Source organism: Thermobia domestica, chromosome 4 (assembly GCF_964235325.1).
Source record: "Thermobia domestica chromosome 4, izTheDome1.hap1.1, whole genome shotgun sequence".
In the NCBI taxonomy this organism is placed as follows: domain Eukaryota; kingdom Metazoa; phylum Arthropoda; class Insecta; order Zygentoma; family Lepismatidae; genus Thermobia; species Thermobia domestica.
This window is the reverse complement of record NC_137457.1, coordinates 251203769-251223971: the sequence shown is the minus strand read 5'-3', so window position 1 is coordinate 251223971 and position 20203 is coordinate 251203769. Positions and strand designations below refer to the sequence as shown.

General features: G+C 35.3%; 1 protein-coding gene across 1 annotated transcript in view; it reads left to right on the top strand.

Moving 5' to 3' along the window:
* Positions 1-20203, top strand: part of LOC145683979 (uncharacterized) — a gene marked incomplete in the record, with an annotated part of 170982 nt that overhangs the window by 127698 nt on the left and 23081 nt on the right. Inside the window, 2 exon segments of the mRNA XM_081755729.1 lie at positions 5715-5869; positions 11161-11253. Coding sequence (XP_081611855.1) covers positions 5715-5869; positions 11161-11253 — 248 coding nt within the window.

Sequence of the window (20203 nt, the reverse complement as noted above, 5' to 3'; positions counted from 1 at the left end):
ATTCTTCAAATCTATGTAAATGTTCTTTACGTTTTGAAAAGTAATAATTTTGTTGAATTTGATTATTAAATATTACAATTATATAAAAGTAATATACATATTGTATACGAGGAGTGATCAGGAAGTACGGTTACAAAGCCTGCAGTGAAATATGTATATATATATATATATTATTTCATACAAACAGTACATACATTAAGTTATTTTTCGACATAGTCTCCATATTGGTTGAGGTACTTGTCGCATCGTGAGATAAGTTTAAAGATTCCCTCTTGGCAAAAATCGTGTTCTTGCGCGTTCAGCCATGTTGTCACAAAGTGTTTCCGGTACTGCAGAATATTTTACACAGTGTGGCGAACGCTTCCGAACGACATTCCCAATTCTGCCATCAGATGTCGTAACGTGATCCTTCTGCTGTTCTGAATCATCATCTCTACGCGAGATGTGTTCAGATCTGTTGATGCGGTGCTGAGTCGGCCACTGCGCTCTTCGTCGGTGACGTTTTCTCTTCCAGCCGCAATCTTTCGACACCATTTTGCGTCATACTGACGAGATATTAGTCTCTCTCCGTAGACTTCTAACAGCTGCGGGTGAATTTCAGCCGCGGTTACATGTTTCGCCCACAGAAATCGATTAACTGAGCGGACTTCTTCGCGAGACCAGTTTTCCAAACGAGTCATCATTTGGTTTTACCTACAATTAGCATCGTAGGTAGCAGGTGGCTGAAACTACGGAGTTGCCAACTCCATGTATTAAAATTACTGCACACTTCTCATTCCTCTATAACAGACGAAACTCCAGAAATATCGGCCTTGCAACCTTAGTTTCTGATCCTCCCTCCTATAATGCAAAGTTCATTTTAATTTAACAAGACTGAGAGAGGAAAGCAGTAAAATCACACAATTAAAATTTCAATTCATTTCAAGGAAAACAGAAAAATGATTCCGAATGTAAATCAATGGGCTAATAAAAAATAAAAAATAAAAATAAAAAAGGTGCAGATACTGAACGCGATTAATGCAAGAAAATGTAGGTTAAAATGCTTGCGAAATCAGTAACTGTAAAGCGGACAATTAAGTTTTTCGTTCAAGTGGATAGGTGCTGTATCTGTGTGCAGGGATACCGGGATTCAGGTGATCCTTCTCATAAAAACACAACTAATGTTTCGGATCATACCTAAAGCAGTAGGTCCCGATTAATCTGTCTCGATGCTGAAAAGAAAAAGTAATCTCCAATTCATCAATCAATCGTAATTATTCTGTTGATTGTAAATCTTTATGTGCAAGAAAGCAGTTTATCGAGGCTTCAGCTTGGCGAATTCACTTAGTCGATTTCGGGAAAGCTTTTCTGGGGACGCTACCAGTTTACATTAAATGGGGTGAATCTACCATTTTTAAATTCCAGAAAGATGTGTAGCCGGATTTCGACTTCGAAAGTCTCATTAGGCTGACCCAACGGTTTCAGTTAAATGGATGAATCTATAATTTTCTAGTGCGAGAAAGCAGTTTGTCTAGCTGTCGACTGTACAGAAATTCAGTGGTGTAGCATTTTGTTAAAATGGAGGAAATGTGTTTTCCAGACAAGAAATGTATTTGCTTGTCTCGCCTTTGCAAAACTGTTTTAGAAGCCGGGAAACAATTGGTATTGATCAAGTATATTTACAGTTTTTGGATACAATATCCTTATTCACAGTAAGCTTCCACAGTGCGGCAATTAGCAAACGATTCTCTTTTTACTTTCGAGCAACGAAAGAAAACAAAGTATTGCGATCTCGAAAAAAAACTCGAATTCGAGATTTCAGCAGATTTATATGTTCCATGGCCCGTAGATACCGAGAAAGTGAACTGCGACATTTGTCGGTCTGTTCGTCCTGACGTACGCGAGTGTGGAAATTGAAGCACTTCGAGGTGGGGGAGTTAGTGTGTACCTAAAATACTTAGAGTACTCTTGCAGACCTAGTGTTAATTTCACAACGCATTCAAAAAGCAACTTTTATTCGCGGTAAAATACCTCTGTACAATATGGGAAAGGTTATGATTTCTCAGTTCACAGTATTTTTCCCCACAAAAGACTTGTGAAACAGTAGGGATTTCCAACATTACCATGAAACAGTATGGATTTGCCAGCTACTAAATTTGATTAAAATGAAACACATGATTCTAATAATATTGAGTGGTAGCAATGAGAACGTTAAAGGAATGGATGGTAGAGCTAGGATTTGCAACTTAAATTTAGAACAGTCTCACCCTAATATGAAGTTGAAGGCGTAGACTTGTAGATCGAGGCGTCTTGAAGATCTCCATGATGACTTGTCCGACAATCGACCAAGGCATCGAATGTCGGACCGAAGGTACGGTCACGAAATACCAAGTAACGAAGGTCCCAATGAGCAATCACCAAATGACCAAGATCGAGCTTTCTCAAGTGTATTTGTCTCGACTGTCTCTCTGACGTCATGAAGGAAGCAATGGTACTGACACTCTCTCGATGACATGCACATTCAATTCCCCAAATTGACACAGCCAAAGTACATATCGATGACACAACATAAAGCAGCTATACTTCCTACTAGGCTGCTAACGTCGTCAGAATCACATAGACTAAAACCAGGAAGAGAGAGACTTCCGAGAGTCGAAGTACTTACTACTCGTCCTTATATTTCCTTATTGTGTCAATGTTTACCAGGTCGATGGTCGAAGCGAGCATTGATTCGTCGTAGGTGCATGACAATGAGAGTCCAGTAGAAACAAACACATTGAGAAAGCATCTGATCTAAACAAAACTGAATTCCAGTTAACGCGTGTGAGACTGTTTGGTAGGCAAAAGGTAATAGGAAGTTACTACCAGTGTTTATTACACATCATTTACAAATACAAGGACTTCCTTGTAGTAGAGCAGACGTAAGATAATTAATTATTTCCTTGTTGAAAATCTGTCGTCAGCTGATGTCGATATCGGGTGTGAATAACATCTAACAGGCGATGAACTTCCTCTAAACAACACATGTTCGTTTATAATGGCTGGATGACAGGTTCCAAACTCCAATAAAGAATATGGTCCTTGGTTCGAGCCATGCAACACTTGAAAAATCAGTTCTTCGAGTGTACGTAACGTATAAAAGTGCTTGGGTATCCTCTTGAGAGCGTGTCCATGAAGTATGAAGGTTTGATGTCATTATCAAGTTACCTTTCCGACCCTAGAAAGCACAAAGGCAACGAGGTTTCGAGGAAATGTTTAGAGGCGCCTGGGAATATCCCCTCTTTCCGTTCCTTCAATTACCCACTGACATACATCTGCCTAGAGGCCATAATTCAACATCTCTATAGCAGATTTTAACTTTTTTGTGTGATTCTTCAGGTTTTTTGAATTTTTTTCCTATCCTTAAAATTAAATGTAGTTTACTGCAGGGTGAAAATCAAAAATCACTCCTTAGCGTTACTGGGAAGTTTCGCTATATTTTCATATTATGTAATATCGTAAAAGAAAATGTCATTAAGCCTTTGTCCTAATGATACTTTTGTACTGTGTTGGACCAGCTTAAGCATTGTTCTCTTTTCCCAATTAATGCAGTTACTTTTAAGTTTCGAGCGAGCATAGGGATAAAGAAAGTCATACTTAAATAAATAAATAAATAAATAAATAAATAAATAAATAAATAAAAGTTATAGAAACTCTTAAATTTCAATGGATTTACACATTTGATAACCCGCACATCAGTTGAAAAAGTGAAATTGAATCGAATTTTGAACTTCTAACACCAAACAAATAAATCATATTAGTTCAAGTTCACTGGTGACAGAAAATCGGAAATTGCTATTTTCCCTGTTACATTTTTTGTTTTTAAATCAAATAATTAAATATTTAAAGCAGTATACATTCTTGTTAAATCCAGAAATGGGAATTTACGGAAAGACAGATTTTTCCAGTTATCTTCGCGAAAGCCTGTAACGATTTTGTTCATATTTCATAAATAATTATTTCATTAATAACCTTAGAATATGATATAATCCATATCTCGCGGAAGAATCTAGAAATAACCAAGTATCTTTCATTAATAAGTTTAAGTATGGCATAATTTAAGGTTGAAGCTAAGATTGTTATTTTCAGTCAGTACGTCTTACTGTAGAATTGAATTATTTCGGAACCCAAAACAAAATCCTGGCTTTTGTTGCTTTCAGCCACTCTCAGTGAGTAATTAAGTTAACATGGGGAATTTATATATCTTACTAATCTGTTTCAGATCATCGTCAGCGGCAATTTAAGAGAAAGCAGGAGTGAATACAGTTAGTACACTACATATTTCTCTGGTCATTGGTTCCTGTTACTTTTCATAATATGAGCTACCAAACCTAATAGTCTTCACTATGTGAGCGGTATATGCAAGTTCTGTGCTGTCTTAAAATACAGTCATATTAACATACACACTATTTTCTGATCAAATCATCTTATTAATTCGTTACTTTTTCTTTAATGCCTTCTACACTATATTCTTGTCTTAAATCACAATTACCTTGTTTTTAATCTATCATCATTCTCAATAACTTCTTGTCCTAAATCTTGAAATCTATTTAAGTCTCAGTTATTCTAGTTTTCACAGGCTCTACCTGACCACAGCAAATGAGTGGCATGTGTATCAATTCGTAACTTTTTTCCGCTCCACAGTTCCCTCGTGAAACATTTAATAGTTACACCGTGTAGTTAGATTTCGAGACTGCATCAGTCAGCGCCTTCAACGACAACAGGAATGCTCAATACTATAGTCACTACTTCATGTAAAATTACAATCTTATGCTAATATAATTTATATTAGTATTATTAATACAGTAGAAAGTCGAAAATCCGAGCTAATTGGGACCACAGTTAGTTGGGATTTTCAAAAATTACCAGGAAAATGCCATTTAGGCTTAAATATACTGTACGGTATGCTCTTTTATCGATACAGTGGTTATACAGTACATACAGTAATTACAATACTGTACGTAACGCAACTTACATTTAATGTTTCTGAAGAACCTGCTCGTACACTAAATTACACTGTTTTTGTAACACACTTAAAACTTAACTTGTATAGGCCCAAAGGAAAATAAAAATAAAAGTATGTATGACAAACAGTTACATATGAATGAGTTTTTGTAAAAACACTGACTTCACACAACGCCGACGGACAACCCTATTGTTTATCGTTAGCGCTAAGATAAAATGTAAAAAGCTTCTAGGGACCGCGTTCGGATTTTTGACATTCGGATTATCGACGTCGTACTGTAATTATAAAATCAAGTAAGTGTGTCACGAGGTAGTGTGTATTCAGTAAAATTATCGTCAGTCAGAAAAGATTGGGAACCACTGCTGTTCATATATTATACACGGCAAAATAGTTAATGTCAGATGACGGATACGTTATGAGGTGGAGGCTTCATAATATATTAAAGTTGTAATTTATTAGTAATCGAAAATTCCGTATGGAAATCGATTACTGAATGTAGTAAATTACAATTTAAACATGATCATCAGGCTCCCATCAGTGCAGCTACATTAACGAGTTTGCCATTTGCATTGAACTATTGTAATTTTTTTCCAAAAAATTCACAGAAAAATATATATACACAACGAAATGTATTCATTACCCATGTTAAATCAGCGCTCTTATCTATACTAGCTGTATCCACTCCAGCTCTCTTTTTAGTAATACACGTAATTTATGTTCTATACAATAGGATCTCAGAGGAAGCCTGTAGAAGAAGAAGAGGCAGATGACGAAGATGAAGAGGAGGAGGAAGAAGAAGACGAAGAGGAAGAAGAGGAGGAAGAGGAAGAAGAGCCTCAGCCACCTCCTAGAAGATCAAGACCTACAGGAGCGCAATCAGAAGAAGTTAGTATATCAATTAAAAGTTTATGAATAAAAGCAGTAAGTTTATAGTTGTTATATCGTCTTCTGGGGTATCCATAAGGAAGGGCCATGACACTTTGATTGGGAAAAACTTTCTTACCAGTCGAGTTAGCAATTAAATAAAAACTATAATTTACGTAAGAACGGACGTTGTTGGAGATCAAAATCACTGAGAAAGTTCAGAAATATTGTTTTAATAGAGACACGTCAGGAGAAAATAAGGGGTGCGTTATGGGCTTTGAGAGAAACTCCTAGTATAATTGTTCATCATATAGTTGGACACCAAGATTTAGGTTGATATCTAATAATAGCATTACATATGGCGACCCTGAGAATTCATAACTTCAAATGGTGACCTGATATCGATGACTTAAGTGATTCTGTCGCCTCAAATTTGCTGATTTGTTACAATACCTTCCTTTTATTTAGTCTGGTTCAGAATTAAAATTGGAAGTTTGTGTTTTCACAAGTATAGAAGCAACCTGAAAGATGTAGAATAAAGCAGCCAAGATGATGTTCTGAATATATCTACCTGAAGATGTTTTCAGCAAGGTAAAAAGGCTATGAAATATTGTAGTGGATTATAATTAATACAATGCTTCAAAATCGCCGACGTAAAATATGCACCTTATTTTCTGTATTGAATTTTGAGGGGAAAAAATACTTTCACTGCATATTTATATATTAGATAGATAATATGAAGTATAAAACTATATTTTAGGAAGAATATGTGGGGATGTATTATAACTAAACATAGAATCGCACTTGCATTTGGGAATGTCTGTAGCGAATGTGCTTCCAGAGAAGAACGTACACACTCAAACTGTAAATAGGAATCCAAACTATATTCTATTACTAAACTATAACTACAATACTGTTATACACCGTTTGGCGTAAAATACGCACCCCAATTCTCATAACGATGACAAATAGAGTAGTGTATTATTCTAATATATCAAGTCATCTAAAAAGTATTGAGCCTTTGGAAGTCAAAATTGAGAATATACACTATCTATCAAAAAGTCAGCGATCAGTCTGCTAGGACATCGCCGTAAGGAATCTAGAGCAACCTGCACGACGCCAGTCATTTGTTTCGGTGCAGAAGGCATTATCAGTGATCGTGCGTCAGGCGAGGAGTCAGTTTGACTGAGCATGGTGCACAGATAAGAACTTAGTGAGTTCAATAGGGGAGTCATCATCGGCTGTCATATTGCGAGTTTGTCAAATCGTAATCCTGAAATGGAAAGTCACAGTGTCACCGGTGTCCCTAAACGGTCCGGACGACCCAAGAAATTGTCAGACAGGGACCGGGGAATGCTGAGACGAGTGGTATCCAGCAATCGCCATCAAACTGCATCTGTCATGTAGCATGAGTTCTACACTACATCGGGCGCATCAGTTTCACTGAACACTGTCAGGATAGAACTGCATGCACTTCGTTTCCATGATAGAGCAACTACCCGCAAGCCACACATCACTCCAACGAACAAAGCCAGGATGTTAGCATGGTGTAAGGCCCATCGAAATTGGACCCTAGACCAATGGAAAGATATGTAATGGAGTGATTAATCACGCTACACGTGGTTCATGTCAGATGGTCGGGTGTGGGTGTGACGATAACCCGGGGAACGCTTCTTACCAGACTGCATTGCCAACAGTGAAATTTGGTGGTGATGCTGTAATGGTGTGGGGTGCATTTTGTTGGTTCGGACTAGACCCGCTTGTTGTTGTCCTGGTAACATGACGAGTGCAAATTTCTCGACATTTTGGACAATTCAGTGCTTCCCACATTGTAGAAATGCTTTGGAATGGACACATGTTACTATCAGTATGATAATGCCCCTTGCCATAAAGCTGCCAATATTATATCGTGGTGTGCAACGACTCCAGTGGCCTGCTCAGTCGCCTGATTAACCCCGTGGAACGTCTGTGGGGAAAGTGTTTGGCTGTTCTGGGAAGCGGATTGGGTGGCGTAGTGGTTAACGCATCGGCACGGTATGCCGGAGATTCTTGGCTCGAGTCCCGGTCCAGTCAAGCCACTTTTTTACTCTTTGTAAGTTGTCAAATCAGTCAAATTTACTTCATTTGACAAAAACTACTAATTCAGTTATAAACGGTACAAAGGAAGATTACAATGAAGTACATAACTAAAGTACACATTAGACAAACACATTCACAGTTATTAGAGGAGGACACATTTATTAGTTAATAATCAAAAGATCTTGAAAAATATGTTCAATATTATATTCTCAGACAGAAATATGGTAAAGTATCAGCTTAGGTACAAATGTACATTTAAAAGAAAAAGTATTAAATGTGTTAAAATACTATCAAAATACTGAAGAAAATGGCTAAATGTTTCTTTTGAATCTATAAGGTACTCTCATGTACGCCTGATCCATGAAAATTATGAACATACTTTTTCCCCGTCAAACATTAAATGAAAATTCACTCCATCAACCAAAATATCTTCACCAAGAATATTGCAGAAACAATTACATTGAAACAAACTGTCTTGACTAGTAATTACTCCATTCAGTTTGTAAGCTTCGAGAAAACGATATATAATAAGTATGTTTTTAGTACGAAAACTTAGTGTGATTGTAATGTTCTTATTAAACAACTAGCGAATTTTATGAGGAATACATGATAACGAAACTACTTTTATTATAAAAATGATACAATAACTAACGTTTCATATTAGTTGATATTCACAGCCCCTGTACTAAGTTTCAAGAGTGCTGAAAAAAAAGGATGGGGGGTAAAACACGTTAAAAAATAGTTTTGAAAAATCTTCGAAGTCGTTTGTGGACTCCCTTGAAAATAAAATAAAATAAATAAATAAATGTAGAAAACAAGTTACGTAATTTAAAACAGATACCAATCTGTTTGATTTTCCTTTGCCAAGACTTTTGTTTCTTGCTTTCCTGGTCACTGAACTTTTATGGAACATTACGGTACTGCGGGAATTCGTCTCTTTTATTTCGAAGACATGCAGGAAGTACTTTTATCGTGTAGCACGCCAATATGCACTAAGTTTTCAAATGGTATTTCAAGTGACCAAGATATAGAAATAAATTTAACATTTGGAGCATAGAAATAGTTACTGCGGCCAAGTTCCAAGTTATGTAATAAATAATGCGTATCTTACGGGGCAAGATGGAAGAAATTCGTATGTTGTACATTTTAATATTCCCAAAAATACAGCATAAGCAGTTCGTTACATAATCGGTATAAGAAACTTCTTTGTATAGTTCTGACAAATGAATTGAGCCTTTTGTGTGGAAACTATGCTACATTACAATTCTCTAGTTATTCGTTTAGATTGATATAACAGAACATTACCATTGGAAACTGTGCCGTGAACGTGAACGCACACTGGGCAAAAAATTAATCATCATATAGAACTTGAACTCATACTTGGTAACATCACAAATGATCTGGACCCCGTTTGGAATCACTAGGTATTTCAGGCATACTATCGGAGTACGGAGTTGTTTATTTGTGCGTTTCATCTGCTACTGCAAAATCCCACAAATTTTTAATTGGATTTAAAAATGGGGACTTTGTTGACCAGACCAGGGCTAAGGCCGACTGCACATCGACCGAAGGTAGGACAACTAGCTCGAGACGAGGGAGACAAGAGAGGATGCAGAGACACTTGAGTGTATTGACTTTGTCTGTCATGGCTTGAGGAGGCCTTTGTCTAGCACGTCTCGAGTTAATATGCGCTACGATGCTTTGTTGCATTTCCCATAGTACTGTACTTCGGCTTGGCTGTCCTGTCCTCTGGTCATCGTGCAGCCTGCCTATCAGGGTGCTTGAATGTTCCTGTAAGTATGGCAGTTTGGAAGACTAGTGTCTACAGCATATTCATCATGCAGATATTGGAGAAATGACAATTTTGTCATCCAGATTCCTCTAAGAAAAACGGCAGTTCATATTTACCCTTACATGTATGAGTGGCGTCTAAGTCTTTGTACCAAAAATATCCCCATAGCGTTACAGAACCACCACCAGCTTGAACCACGCCTCCATATATTGCGTGTGTAATGCTTCATTGAGCTTTCTGTAAATGAAATGAAATTATTTTTTGTTTTCAGTTTGTCTCATAATTATGTCCTTTAGGCTGAAGGAGGCAGTGATTAATGGAAGTGGATGAAGATGAAATCAAATTTTATGTTCTCTCCCACCGGGAATCGAACCCAGGACCACGTGCACCAAAGTCATACACGTCAGCCCAATAGACCAGTGAGGAGTGCTTGAGGTTTCGGTGTACTTGACGCTCTGATCATAACAAAAACACGATTATTTGGACGACACTGTTAATTTTCACTCAGCTATACTCTAGTGTCTGTGTTCCTTTGCTTTATGCACCGCAATGAAAAGTAACTTCTTTCGCAACACTTGACTCCATGTACTCATAAGATTTTTTTTTCGATTTTTTTATTTTGTTTTATTTTATTTGAAGTTCATGTCATTGTTCTTTCATTCCTGTCGGGTTTGAAAACTACATTTCTTGGGCAGGTCGAAATTCTTGGAATAGATGATTTTGTGACCACAGTTGTGACGCCTTTTCCGTTCACACGCTTGTTCTATTATTCCTTGTAGATAAGATGGAGGATGATCCGCTTGAATACACCAATAAATCGGTGACTTCGTTAACTGTGTGCCCGAGAGCACACCCAAACACAATGGGTCAATCTTTTTTTTCGACCCACCTTGACATACTTTGTAACCGACACTCATTCTAGTAAAGTGTAATTGTCATGAGTCATTTAATCGCGTGCTATCATTGAAACACCATTAATGGAGATAGAAGCTGACCAACTGGTTCTAGAAGTGGTGATCAGTTTTTATCTGATATATTTACTTCTTGACTGAATGGAAACCTTGGTACCTTAGCGCTGAGTTTGCATTCGTAGTACATAGTACTGGGAGCGTCAATTGGCATTTTGATTGAGCAGCATTGTATTGAGTAGGCCAGTTAAGTAATAGTGATGCGTTTGAGAAAAGTGAGCTTATATTTGTGAAATTGATATCGTTAATTTCTAGTCTGTACTAAAATTGAAGTGAAAATTGTGAATACGCACTACTGAAAGCAAATGATGCTACCAGTTAGAATAAATTAGCAGTCCTTTAATAGTTTAACCCTGTAAAAGAGGTTTCCAAAAACAAAATTTTCTGGTAAACAAAGATTTTAAACAAAAAGTTTAGTAATTCTAGTACATAATACTGATTACCATGGTTCACATGTAATATTTCTTTTGTAGAATTTTGTTCCTGATGATCTAAGTCCAGAAGATGAATTTAATTTTGATGAAGTTAGTGAAGAACTGAACGAAGCAGATGCGACGCTGGATCGTGTAAGTATTGCTTACGAAATTAAATATGTCGATTAAAGCAACTACTTTTAGCTTGAGTACCAGTTGTTAGAATTGCATTGAACTATTTCGTTATGTAAACTTAATTGAAGCCTGATATAGTTGTATCTTCAAAACAATACTGCAGATAGTAAAATTCTCTTAAAAATAACTCGAATTAGTGAGTATTCTTTTCGTTTACTTGAATGTTATCTTCGTGAAGCCAACTGGTTAGATAACATGCGTGATTCCGTTCCGTGAGGAACGTTAGTTCCGGTATTGACCTATCATAATGAGGCAGCTGGAGCAGTTAATTTGAATTAAGACCTAGCGGATTCTGGTCTGAACAGCCCTGTTGAATGTGCATCAGTTGCTCGGTCACAGCGTTTCGTGGGCTGGTCCGTAGAAGGAGGAATTTTAGTTTTAATTGGGTTGTCTAAAGTTATACCACAAAAACATAAAGCTTTTCCATATTCAATAAATTTGATTTAACACTTTAAGCACTAAGCTCCAAAACAGATGTTTACTTCGGAGCCGGCAGCGTTCATTGGCCTATTGAATAATACGTGAAGTGTGCGTAACCTATATGCACATAGCACCCAGTAATAGATCAAGTGTGCATATGCATGGTAATAATTATGAGAAGAATGATTGATGTCTATCTCGTGCAGCTGAAGTTACAGCATAATCTCATTCAACCAATTTCACTCACTTTTGTAACGAGTGAGCTGAACCGAATCAACCCTTCAAATGAGCAGAGTTGGTTTGAAGTTAATAAGAGTATAATGAGATTTTTGATGTAACGAAATAAGAAAATAAACATCATATTCCGAATATTTTGTTCTGCACATTCATCTCCCATTTATTTTGTGCTTTTCAATTAGAAATTCATTAGAAACGCAAAGGATGAAATTCTGTCGTCATACTAATAACTTTCTTTGTACATTTTACGTCTGCATCTATCTGAAAGTGCTTAGCGTAATAGCAATCCTGAAAGAAGGATAAATGCTGAGATTAACACAATACAAACTCCCTGAAATTGTCCGAACCCGTAACGCATCAGACAACAACTAAAGAGATATTCTGGAACGGATTGTGGGGACAGAAACCACGTACCACCGACATACCATGAAAACTTTTCATTAACTGAACAGTAAATTTAATATAATTGACGAAGGAGCTGTAGAAGCTATTCGCGAACACTTGAAACTATTACAGACAGATTAATAGCAATCTGTTACTCCTGTAGGTGTTCGTAATGCAATGCTAATTGAGTATTTAATAATTGTAATAAGTATATGTAATTGCATTAACCCTAGAAGTGCCATGAGAGCGGGGGGGGGGGATATTTTTCCCGCGCGTTCAAATTTTCAATGTTTTTGCAGGATATAGTGTTCCGTAAGTACTCTTGATTTTTTACATTGTTCGTTTGCATGTAATATTCACTTCCGTTAGGTATATTTAAAATATTATCCATTTTATTTTTTGTCAAGAAATAATTCATGTGATGTGGGCAGATTTGAACTCCGTTGATGCTAGGGTACGGGTGGACACATCTTTATTTTTGCTCCAGAAATTCTTTTTAGTCCAAAACCTCATAGTTTATTTATTTATTTTTTAAGTGTTACTTCTCTTATTTTAATACTACAGCTTACAAGAGCGTGATATATTGTTCTAAAAAGTGGACTTAAATAGTACTTATACCGCCAAGATTAAACCGTAGTTTAGAAAGTAACTTAACGCATGTCCATGCTTTAATAATGTAATCAATGTCATATTATGTAACCTTTACAATAAATATATAATAGAACCACTTCATAGGTTTCTGTTATTAGTTTAGTTTAAAATATTAACTAGAATTAATTAGTTAAATTAACGAAGCCTGATTGCTGCTTTGTTTCCGACTCATAACCCTAGACCCAGGATTCATCACCTGTAATGACTCTGGATAAGATGTTTGGTCACTGTTGCAGCTCAGAGGACGTCTGAATCCTAAGGTTTTTTTGGTCGATGCTGAGAAGACGAGGGACAGACTTTGCTGCAATTCGTCTCATATTCAGTTCATCGGATAGAATTCGTTGACATGTACTCTGACAGTCGAAGCCTGTTACCAACATCGTAAATTATCTGTCTTCTGTCTTCACGAATCACATCATGCACTTTCATGATCATTTCTGATATTGTGCATGTTACGGTCTACCAGAATGTTTGTTATCTTCCATAGATTCGCGGCCTTCTTTGAAACGCTTGAACCACGCAAATGTTCTTGCTTGACCCAGTGCAATCTCACCAAATGCCACTTTCAGCATGTGGTGGGTTTCGGCTGCAGTTTTCTTCTACTTGACACAGAACTTCATGAAAATCCGTTGTTCCTTAACGTCAGCTATTTGATAAATCGCAGAAGCACTGAAACACATGCTGATACGCACAGCTACAACTCACAATTGAATGCGCCAAAGATGACGTATCTTTGTGATGCAGTAGCTAATACATAAAATTGAATGCACAGAATTTGCAACTTTTTCGTACGAAAACAGTATAATCACTGTTTAGAAAACACTTACATTACTAATTGTTCAAAAATGGGAACTCACAAAATGATGATAATATAATTGAAATTACTAACAACAAAGAGCATTCGCTGAGCACTTACTGGTCACTCTCAGCAATTGTCAATCTATTGCTGGATAAGGCTTTCCAACTCCTCCACAACATCTATCATGTCCAGTTCTTTTGCACGGTACTCTGCAGTGTTCCTCGATTAAGTCTCACCAACGTTTGAAAACGTTCTCTAGGTCTCTTGAACTCAGTCAAAAATTACTTTTGTCCATCAATCATATTATAATATATGGCACTTCAATCTTTTATTTTCGTGCTAATCGTAATTTCTATCACCTTTCTGATCCGTGTGATTCTTCTCCAGTCTTTGCGGGTGATTCCTTCCGTATCTTTCTCGAAGCTTATCGTGTAGTCTGCAGACGTTTAATGTCTGATTTTGTTAGTATCCACAATCCATGTGTCAAAACAAGTAAAATACATTCATAAAAAATAAATAAATAAATAAATAAATAAGAAATAATCTTTAAACCTATTGCCATTTTACTTTCCAAAATGAAGCTCTTCCTTACAGATGCACTCCAGCTTAGCTTCGTCTGTTAATTTCTTTAATGCTGCCACCCTTGGATATCTTCTGTCTCCCTTCTTCCAGTTTCATATTTTTAACTGTAACCTTTTATTTCCTTCCGAAGTAGTTGAATATCACTTTTCCATGCTATTTTCAACTAATTTCCATTTTCATCAAGGTAAGTTTTTTTAATCATAGCTTGTTTCCCTAAGGGACTATGTCATGAGTGAAATAAAGATAGTCAGATATTCCTCGTATACATTATTGCCTCAGTTTAGAGATCGAAACCGTTATTCAAATATGTTTGAAAAAAAAAAAACCTTGAGGGAAATAGTGATACCCCTGTCCTACAGGGTTCATACACTACCTGGAAAACCTGGAAATCTCAGGGAAATTGATTTTGGAAGAAAAATTCCTGGATAATTCAGAGAAATTGAGTTCAATATTTTTGTTTATTTTGAATGTATTCAAGTATAGAACAAAGTTTTTTATATTTTAAATTTTATTTATTTTAATTATTTATTTTCTTGTGACTCAATATTGAATTGGAATCGTTCATTGGGGAGAAAGGTGGCCATTCTTAAATATATAAATATATTATTCTTAAAATATATGTGTTCCCTTACTGTTAGTTTCTTCCACTAGATCCGGAAATTACAAAATTAATACCTGGAAAACCTGGAAAAATTAGGGAAATTGAGTTCAATATTTTTGGGTGAACCCTGTCCTATCTCCTTCGTTACTGTTGATCTTCGTAGTCATATAGTTGGATATTCACACTGGCTCTATATTATTTGTATCTTCATAAGCGTTTTCGACTCTGTTAACTTAAGAACATTTATACCTGTCTCGTAATCAATGCAGCACATGAGGGTCATTCACATTCATTTGACGTCTGAGTTTTCTCACTTCTTAAATATCATCTGGTGTGCTGTAACAATTTTTAAATCCACCCTGTTCTCTTAGAATATGATCTACTGTGCTGTAACCATTTCTAAATCTAACTTCCTCTTTTGATCGGGAGAGATCTGGATTTTCTAAAGGAGTGTCAGTACTTTTCAGTAAACATTTAGTAAAGTACAGAGATAAAATTTGTAGGTTTATATTTGCGCAATTTGTGATATTTGTCAATTTTAACCATTCTGTTTTTACAAAATTACAAAGTAATTAGAAATATTCGTTTACTCTTCCAAAGGGAAACCTATGAGGAAGTCTTTTCATTTTGATTGAAATGCATAATTATAATTATGTAAAAAGTAGTAATATAAGGTGGGCTAGAAATCATTGTACCCCTGACTTTCGGTTTTGTTACGACCTAGAACTGTCATCATTATTAGAGCTCGGATTTTCATGGAATATACAGTATATGTGCATTTATACCGTAAAAGTTACGAAAATATAACCTTAAAAACTGAAAATATGAAGTAAAGGATAACTCGAAAATTTAGATAGCACAAAATTTATTACCTGTTAAATAAACGTTTTTGAAAAAAGTCTATACTTTCAGATAGAACATGTGTTTGCAACAAATAATCATACTTTTTATTATTGTAAAGATAAAATGAAGTAAAATTTTCCGTGATAATTCTCGTTATGGAGTATTGATGTTAAAAATTCATGCTATAATTTTCACTTAATTTCCAGTACAGGTTGCAATGGGTTGTGACATGAACTTTTAAATTTCTGCTAGCGTCAGTTAACCGCTTCGCTGGGTTAAAATAAGAAAAGTTAGTAATATGTTCCGTTAGTCAGTGCTTTTTTACTATTACTGAAGCGCTATCTGATATCGGACATTTTCGATCATTTTTATAGATATCTTCCCCTCTCCCAAATTGTGGGGCTGAATTTGGACTTAAAGCATCGGAACAATCACTGTTCATCTCAGCGACCCCGAAAACTATGGATTCAGCACTAATATAGGTCATTTTCGATCATTTTTATATATCTCCCCCTACCCTAAGTTGCACTGTCTAAGTGAAATAATAAAAACTATCCCAGGCCCGAACCTCATCTACGTTGAAAATTTAATCGAGATCGGTCGGGTGGTTCATGAGTTATTAGCTGCTTCCACCATAAAACGTGATGTCAGTTATAAACTGAACCACATATTCTCGTTTTCCTTTATCTGTCTGCAATAACAATAGTTAAGAATAATTGGCAGTTAAGTATTGAGAAGAAAGAAAGGAAAAAAGAAAACACACTTATGGTGAGATGTAACAGGGTAAACTCACTAAACACTTTGATTCTTATGTTTTGTTTTACATCACATTCCACGTTAACCCTTTATATATCACGTTATTTGATTGAAATTATTATTATTATTATTATTATTATTATTATTATTATTATTATTATTATTATAATTATTTTTAAAGACTGCATTAGATTCTCATACTTTATCAAGCTTGTCTGTTGAAATTTGAAAACGCTAAATACAATCAAAAAGAAAGGGAAAAAAAAGTCTTTTGTACCATTTTTAGCTCCAATACGACCTCCAACAAAAATATAGTTCAAGGGTACATTGATTTGACTAATAAAACAATCTCGTTGAGTTCAGAGAAGCAAGGAACATTTTAAAACTAACTTAGGCATAGAAAAACAACTTAGAAAAAATGAAATATAAAATCCAACATTAATTAGAATTATCATCTAGAAACGTGATATAATTCACGTTTAGCTATTTCATTAATTTTGTAAGCCTAAGTTTTGTCCGGTTTCTTTCGAAATATGTTTAGGTTATTACATGATGTGATGTACTTACATATATTAGTGTACAGAAATACAGAACAAGTATATTGTTGAAGTAGCATAATTTCCTGGAAATGAAATCTTATTCCTATCTACAGGTTTGAGTTCATGAGGATTTTCTCGTCCCTTAATCTATGGGCTGTGCCTCAGATGATAGTGGAGTATTGTGGGGTGACTGATCTTATTTAAAGTTGCTCAATGTATTGACTAAAAATACAGCTGGAGGAGAAGAGTTTCATGGAACGAGTACGAGTCCAAATGAAACACCCACATACTCTTATTTTTCTGTGAAATTGTAATTCGACGTCACTTGCTACCTAAAATCACTAACCTTACTAAACCAAGTAATTCTTTATAGCATTCATTTCCTTTACTTGAAATTCTTCTGAAAATCCTTTTCACTTTCACGCTTTCGGCTCTTATCTCGTGCCTTGCTCACATAGGATAAAGTTAAGAGTAAAAGTGATTAAAACGCCAAAGAAGTATAAAAGAATATGCTCACCTGGTAGAGCAGTACAGAAACACTTGGTCGGTTACTGTCGGTCACACGTCAAATGGTAGTGCAACACGCTATGAAGTGGAGAACTTCTTGTGAGTTCTCTTGTTCAGGTAGGGAAGGTATCCAACTAATGTTGATTTTGTTGTGGCACTATATGTATTTTTTAATTACTGTCATTCATTCTTTGGTTAACCAACACTTGCTTTGTGTGTGTTAAGTTTTGAATTATTTAAATATGAAATAAACTAATTTTCAAGCAAGTCTTTCTGTTTCATTTCTAAAAAAATCCAAAACTTAACATAGATAAGGGTTGGCTTAACAAAGAATGGAAAATCGTAATTAAAAATACAGCCAGTTTTGGGACTGAAACAATAACGTGAGTTGGTAACCCTCTCTGCCTAAAGGAAAGAACAGAACTTGAAGGAAGGAATTTACAGCATGCTCACAACCATTTGACGTGTAACCAGCAGCAATCACCAAGTTGTTACTGCTCTAACTCGGCGAGTCCATTTCTGTATATTTTCTTGATGTTCTTAACACTTACTTCTGCTTTTATCCTCCGTAGACAAAGCTTCAGAGGCAGACGAAAGCTTCAAAAAATGCAAGAAATTTTCAGGAATCAGAATTCCAAATAAGTGAAAATGTTTATTGGAATTCCTGAGCCTGTTAGTATATTTCTTTTGAGGGAATTATCAACTAACAAGTATCTGCTTGTCGCAACATTTCAAACAACCGCGTGATCTATGGAAGTGGCCTTCCGCACTACCACTCCAGAAACGATTAATCCCATTTTACAAAGGACAGAGGTGTTTTGCTTTACATAGTTAACACGATAGAGTACATACGACTTCATTGGACTAATAACTGCCAGAGGTACCATGATTTATCGCTCATCTGTATATATATATAGATAGATAGATATAGATATAGATATAGATATAAATATAAATAAAGGGTGGTTCCAAACAATAGAAACAGACTTCCCGTGGAAAGTGTTGTACATTGCCTTCAATGGAAGAAAGATGTTTTTTTATAAACATGGATCGAAACTCTTGTTCTATCAACTCTGATGAAAGTGGGGAAATTTCAACGTGAAGACAACAGCTTGACAGTTTTTGAACTTTTGAGCTAGGTTTCCTACATATCAATTTTCATACATTTTTTTTCAATACTTAATAATTAAAAGACCCATGTTTACGAGAACTTCCTTCTTCTGTTTAAAGTAATGAATTATTCCACTTCGTCTCCAAGTTTGTTATTGATATAAACATTTGAAATCGCCCTGTAACAATATATATATCGTCGGTCTTACGGAAAAAAACAATTAACTTACATTTTACAGATTTTGACAAATACGGTTTTCTTTGAAGATTTGTACATATTTCACTTAGGAAATAGTGACATTCTTTTTGTGCCGTGAAATATTGGAAAATATAGTTGCTGTCTTCTTCAACGTGAAATTTATGCTGAAAATGATCCAATATAACCCATAACTTAACATTTGTGTAAATTACAGTTTATGACTTTTTTCTTAAGATCGACGATACTAGTTTCTGTCTAAATAATGTGCTTTTCTTTTTTTAATTTATGACTTTTCTGTTAGGATTTTGGTTTCTAAATACTGGGATCTTCCTGACTCTACATCCCTTTTTCCAAGTTAGCCATTCATTGCCTCTCCAAAAAAAGAAAACAACACTATGTGCTTGCTTTAATATTCCTTTCCAGATACTCATTAACTGCTGTTTCTAATCTTCCTTTCAATTTCAATCATATTAGAACCTTTGCTATTCTTTATTTTCTTGCATGAAACAAATTAGATGTAATTTTTTAGAGTATTCCTTTTTAAATACAGTGGAATCTAGAATACTCAGTATTGTTAAGAAGACTTCGTGGATTTATCAGTCTCATTTGTCTAGCGTGTTTGTGTTAATATTTCTCAAAAGTTTCATATCAAAAGTTCTTTTGTAAATAATTCAATAAAAAACTTGTTTTCTAGATATTTCTTGGTGTACTGAGGGAGACATTTCGCACCACCACTTAACATCTCACTACAAAATCACGCTTAGTATACCAAGCTATATTTAGAAATATTGTTTCTATGAAAATCTCGAAAATAAATAGTTAATAATTCTAACATTAACTCTCTCGTTATTACTGTATAATTTATTATATTAGGCGTGTTTTGTGGTGATCGCGATAATAATATTTTTGTATAGAGTGTGCTTTTTATATTGTTACTTTTCAGTGATGATGGTCGCTTGAGGGTTTTTTTTTTTTTTTTTTTACGTAAAGGTTTCTTCTTTTTTTTTTTTGTTTGTTTGTTTTAATAATTACACTAAAACTGTGTGTTGTTTGGAGTGTGACTGTGCATTTAGGTATTTTTGTTTGAATGTTTTGTATATCGAGGCAAAAAAAATGTTACTGAATGTTGTTAAAGTTAGTCGGTACCGTGGTTTTCACAAGACACTATTAAAGACTTCGGAGATAGGTAAAAGTTTAGCTGAAGACACTAAACTTTACTTAATAAGATTTGATTAGTTCATGACAAGGGTAACTAATAAGACGATTTATTTGATAAGGAC